We start from the raw sequence: 6,000 nt of genomic DNA, 5'->3' as shown, positions 1-6,000 counted from the left end.
ACCTTGTCAGAAAACAAATCAGACTTGGGGAAGGATCTAAAATTCGCTCATTTCACAGAGCACAGAAGCTTCCCACCAGCTCCTATCCCACGGTGTGCTGCAGAATGGGCTTAATGCTGAGCCACAACAGGCAGCAGCCTTTCCATTTAATGTAACACACCAAGGAAAACCTCCCAGTTCATGTGCTTTCTGTCTGGAAGCTTGTATACATCCAAACAGTGGCTTCTGTATTTTGGGGAGGGTTTTTTTGTGTCTGAAGAGAGGTACATGGGAGAAGGCTGGGAGCCGGGGTGCTCCTTCCTTCACACCGCTGTCACTTACATCCCCTTTATTTTAGGAAGAAAGCCTCAAGGTTCTACTCCTGAAAGCTTCAAGACAGTTTTCTACTGTTTCCCTCAGTGAGATCAAAGCCAGAACCACACTCTTCTCCCACATCTCTTCCTCTGTCTTGTCTATTTTACTTCTCAGATCAATTCACGAGCAAACCCACACCTGCCTTATCTCTGCTCGGGATGCGAAGGCTCTTTAGCGGCCCGGGGAAGGGAGAACATGAGCTCGGGCAGGGCGGGGAAGGCGCTCGGCGGTGCCCGGGCCGCCCCTCACACCGTCCCGCCCTCGGGCCGCGATTGGCGGCGGCGCGGGGCCGGCCGGGGGCGGGCGGCGCGCAGGGCCGGGCGGCAGCAGGTGGCTGCGCTCCGCTCCGCGCCGCTCCGCGCTCCCGCCTGCCTCGCCCGCCTCGCCTCTCCTCTCCCCGCCGCCTCAGCGCGGCCCCGCCGCCGCCAAGACGCCGCGGGCCGTGCTCCGAGTGAAGAATGGGGCGGCCAAGCTCGCCAAGCCGCCCGCGGCCGCGGGCGAGACCCCCGGCGGCGCCCCCGGAACCGGGCTCTTCATGGAGCGCTCGCAGAGCCGCCTCAGCCTCTCCGCCTCCTTCGAGGCCCTGGCCATCTACTTCCCCTGCATGAACAGCTTCGACGAGGAGGACGCGGGTACGGGGTACCAGGGCGGGGAGGGCCCGGAGCAGGGGGCACTCGGGGGGCGAGGATTCCCGGTGCTGTGTATGCGCCCGCCGTGGGCGATGCGGGCAGCGGAGGGTGGGTGTGAGCGTGTCAGCTCCATCGCCGACCCCGCCGTGGGTTTGGGGGCTCGGGGGATCCTACCGGGGTGTGCGCGGCGTGCCGGGCACTGCGGGGCTGGCGAAGGGACGCGTGTGCCTGTGGAGGTTAAAACTGGGAACGTGTTCCAGCGGTGAAACACGGCGCGGCTGCTGATCGATAGGAAACACGGGCTATTGGCAAATGGAACGGCTCACGCTCCATCCTCCTCTGTGTGAATGAAGGGCAGCGCTCGGGGAGACGGCGTCCATTCTGCCGGATGGGGTGTCCGCTGATTTATGCACCATGAACTCTCGGGCTAGTTGTTCCCAGGGGTTGGTAGCACCGTACGCTGCGCTGCTTTAGGAATAAAGGGATTCGGTTTAAACGAGGGCGAAGTAAATCCCGAAACAAAAGCCTTTCAGAATGGACGCAGTGGTTTTTTGCCCGCATCAGAAAGACCTTTTTGGCCTCAATGAGTTGGCGGTAGTCATAAAATGAGACGGAGCTTAAAAAAGAGGGGCTCTGCTGTGGAAAAGTGGGAAAGGCATTGGGTTGAACGGGAGAGGAAGGGCGGTGGGTGCTGGAGAAGGTGCTGGGAGTAGAGGGCAGCACAGCCGATGCGTGGGTAGGGAGGGCGTGCGCGGGAGTGGATGGAGAGCGGTCGGTGGGCACTCTGTCCATTCCTGGTGGCCCTCTGGTAATTGAGGGGTGTACCCAGTACACACTGTGCCAGAGACTGAACCTGTGAGCCAGTCCTGTCAGTGGCAAATAATGAAAGTTGCTAACTAAGGCGTATTTTAACACTGCCTGTCATGGTCGCATCCCTCAAAATGCCGGCATGCTCCTTTGTCTAGTGGCTCATCCCAAGATGTGCAGATGCCAGCAGGAATACATCAGCCCGCCAGCTGCTACACCTGTAACGATGTTGTTTTTAAAGGAGTTGACGTAAGAATCAGTTCATCATCTGTGTGATTAACCTAGACTTGTCATCAGCATCATGCAGGGGTGGCAGGCAGAAGATTGTCTCCTCCAACAGATGTAGGTTTTAACATTTTTGTCTAAAAATTTTGCTGATGGTTTATTTGCACTTCAGATTTGGTTCGAATGCTGAGGAGTGTAGAAGACAATAACGAGAGCTTTGGGAAGTCTCGGCGCTGTTGCTTCAGGAATGATTGATAGTGAGACATGCTCAAGTATGAGTACCTGACACAATGCCTGGGACAGCGTTTCATTCCCTGGTGTCCGACTGACTCCTCCTGCACTGAGGAGGGTGATGGTTTAGGTGAATGCTTCCTCTTCCAGCACTTAAAAAAGCGCTTTTGCACTGGATTGTATTTATTCACACTTAGTGAATGTTCATGCATAAATGTTAATAAGCTGCTTTTAATACAAGTACTCGTCTCTGTATTAAATAAATCTGCAATTAAGACTTCATTCTCCAGCAGCTTATTAGCAGATCTTGCCTGTGTGAGTTGTCTCATCAGTGAAGCTGCTTGGGGTAGTGCAATGGGGATGTTGCAGTGTTGCTCCTGTATTTTGTGCCTGTAAGTGTGTGTTCAGACACGTATGAGCAACCAGCCAGGAAGAACGTGTGCTGCTTTCTATTTTTGGTGTTAAAACTACAAGTGCATAATTTTCTCAAGCAAATAGATGTCATGAAAGAGAAATGATAAGAGAAATGCTGAAATTGTGCCAAATAAGATTCTATATTATTCATACCCATGCGCGCTTCTGAAATTGTGAGAGATTCTGACCAGTTTGGGTTGCAGCATGATTTCTGTCAAAAAAATAGATCTCGATAGCTCATTCAGGGAGATGAATACTGCACTTGGCAAGATGTTCTCCGTAGGAGATGGCGGAAAAAAAATGAAATTGATCCCAGGGGCATTGACAAAGTAAACAATCCTATTTCAAACAGACACATCATCCATTTTGTCTGAAGCTGAGAACCACATCTTTAAGAGAATAGTCATCCTACAGAAAAAGGAGAGGAGCTGATAAATGGCCAAGCTTAGAGGAAACTTGACGTTTTCCTCTGAAAGAGGAAAACAGGCTAATGATTGTTTAAATCTACAAACAAGGAAAATACTTGAGGTGTTTAATTTAAATTACTATGGGTGGGTCATACCAAAGGAGCGTAAAAGGAAATCTACAGCTGTGCTGAGAGCTGTGGCAATGTGGAAACATGTTTGGCCACATCTGGGCAGTGGTAACAATACCTCTGGGTTCCAGTATTTCACCTGTTTTGTCTGGACGAATGGCTCTGCTTTTGAAGAATACAGAATATATTTTTATGTATACAATATTTCCTTTTCTACCATGGCCCTTTTGTTCTTCTTTGCTGTCTACCTTCTGGACATAAGGTGAGAAGACTCTTCTCATCTTCCACAATTCCTTTGCCTGCTACACCTGCAGTGTGTCTGGACTGAGTTCTGGGGAATGAACTGGGTGCAGATGATCTCTTACTGTGCAGAAGCAGGCAGCAGTGGAGGCACAAAAACAACAGCGCTTGGAGCAAGAGACAGGATCACATTTGAGCGTTTCCAGAGCGTGAGGGTGATGGAGTTTCAGATGTGTCCTGTCCATGTGCCTGTCTCTCCAAAGATGTGGATGTGGACTTCAGTGTTCTAATACCCTTTTCATTCCTCAGCTGCCTCTACACGGAGGATGCTCTGAGCAAACGCATAGCTTTGTTTGCCAGGAAGTTGCAGTAGGGCTTTGAAATAGCCAAAATGACTGTCTACACTCAGCAGTTCAAGAACTCAGGGTTAATAACTCCTTTGATCTCAGCATGGTAATGTTGCTGGCCTTCCTGCTGGCTGAGTGCCACTGCCTTTGCTCCACTGAGGTTCCTAGCAATGTCAGTGAAGTTTAAGGATTTTTAAACCGCAGTTATTATCAGAATAATTGTTGGTTTAATTTATGCAAATGTCTATCCTACATTTCAGTAATGGAGTAGTAGATTAAGAAGAGGTAGAAGTCAGTCATACACTCTTCGTTGGCACATTTCTAGAATACCTGTTTCTAACACAAATCTCGTGAACACAAATCTTAGCTGTTCTGAGGATCTGCTGTACACTTGGTCTTGGCTGGAATCAGCCGTTTGGAATGCTGATGTTCCTGTGGGAACATGTCAGAAGGAGTCAAACTGCCGAGGACTGAACTGCCAAGTGGCAAGTGCATGTGGGTTAATAACAGGATCCATGATGACTGTGAGCACCTGCCCTGTGGGCAGCTTCTGGTGCACTTGGATGCAGCTCGTAATTAAAACTGAGGGAATGGGGTGTATGAAATCCCCCTTGGACTGACAGTGGCCTTAGCACAGCCCTCCCCAGTCCAGGATGAAGGTCATCCTTAAGGGTAATGGGGCTGCGCTTGCTGGTGAGGAGAACCAGCTTGTTCCTTGTGTGGAGCATGAAGCTTGGGAGCCTGGCTGAAGCAGAACAAAAAGGGAGGATTCTGCAGAGAGTAACAGCAACTGACTTGGAGCTGCACATGCAGAACAAACAAGCTTTGGGCAGGAGAGAGGAGGTGGTTTGAGTAGCAGGTTCGAGTGGTGGTGAACCTGCTGGGAGTTGGGAAGCCAGAAGCAGTGCTCAGCTCTGGAGAGGTGAGAGCTTCCAGACGAGGACCTTATGTACTACAGGGGACAAGGATTACACCTAAAGAGATACAGGTAAGGAAATGAAAAAAATCACTGAAAGGGGTGAGATTTCCTTTCCTGTGCCTAAGCTGCAGGACCCAGCAGCACTTCTCAGACCTGGGTGTGTGCTCCAGCTGTGCTGTGGCTCAAGTGGGTGAGACACTGTAATGCATCAGCTCCATTTCATCCTACATCCTGGCTTTCTTGGGAAGGACACCTGCTTGTACTGGCAGAAGACATCTGAGGCGTGCCCTGACAGGGATGCAGATTTGAATGTTTGGAACTGTAGCCATTTGTCACATTGCAAATGCAGCCACCCTGGAATCCAGATCCAGTTTGAGCATCCACACGAGGGAAGACTCCTGTTCCTTGCACATGCAAGTGTGAAGAGCAGGGCTGTTCAGATCGGGAAGCAGGGGAAGGTACGGAACAGCTGTGATGGGCTTGTAAGGGTCCCTTCCCTGGTCAGGACCTCAGCACAGGGACTGTCCAGCTTGGCAGACCCCTGCCCTGGCTGCAAGACAACAGAATCAAATCATGTCTCAGCCAGCTGGAACCAAGTATCTGGCAGAGAGAAAATGGTTTCCAAAGTCAAAATGTCTCCTAGATACTGACAGTAAGCCTTCCTCGTGTCAGCTGCTCATTCAGAAAAGAGTTGAATTAGAGATAAAATTCAGCCCAGGCTGCTGCTTTCACACACTATAAAGTACTGGCAGATGCACTGTGTTACGATCTATTGCTTTGAAGAGAAAGTATGTGAAATATTAATTTAACAGATTGCTAAAAACATTTAAACTGTTGGGGTGTAGGAATGTGCTGTGGACATTTAGGTTAGTTTAGCATATCCTTTGTTTGGGTTTTATCTATTTAACTTCCTCATAATTTTAAACATTGACCTCTATAATTTCAAACACTACGGCATTACAAAGCTATTAAATAGAGAGAGCCCCTATATGTATTTTCACGTTGCCATGGATATTTCTCAGTTGCAGCACTGTATTGGGGTACATATGGTTTTAAAAGAAAATTATGATTCAAGACTTAACTAGTCCAATTTTACATTTTTTTTAAATATAGACTGAGCGTGTTAAGTTCTCTTTGTGCTTAGTTTGGTTTTGCTTCATCCAAAGTTACCTTTGGAGCTCTGTAAGCCTCTAACCAGTTTTGTTAGTTGTTTGTAAGGTAACCATGTTCATGTGGCAAACATACAGGGAAATTATTTGTCCATCTGGAATGTTAGCTATTTTTTTCATTGATCTTTTA

The 6,000-nt window shown here is 49.1% G+C and overlaps 1 protein-coding gene across 1 annotated transcript in view; it reads left to right on the top strand.

The window, feature by feature from the left end:
- The first annotated feature begins 656 nt into the window (after nt 1–656).
- Nucleotides 657–6,000, top strand: part of RIMS4 (regulating synaptic membrane exocytosis 4) — a 50,581-nt gene continuing 45,237 nt past the window's right edge. The window contains exon 1 of the mRNA XM_085079495.1: nt 657–986. Coding sequence (XP_084935621.1) covers nt 890–986 — 97 coding nt within the window. The 5' untranslated portion in view covers nt 657–889. The remainder of the gene's footprint in view (nt 987–6,000) is intronic.

The sequence above is a fragment of the Lichenostomus cassidix genome, chromosome 20 (assembly GCF_008360975.1).
Source record: "Lichenostomus cassidix isolate B80296 chromosome 20, HeHo_3.0, whole genome shotgun sequence".
In the NCBI taxonomy this organism is placed as follows: domain Eukaryota; kingdom Metazoa; phylum Chordata; class Aves; order Passeriformes; family Meliphagidae; genus Lichenostomus; species Lichenostomus cassidix.
The sequence above is the reverse complement of the archived record's forward strand: the minus strand, read 5'-3'. Positions and strand labels throughout refer to the sequence as shown.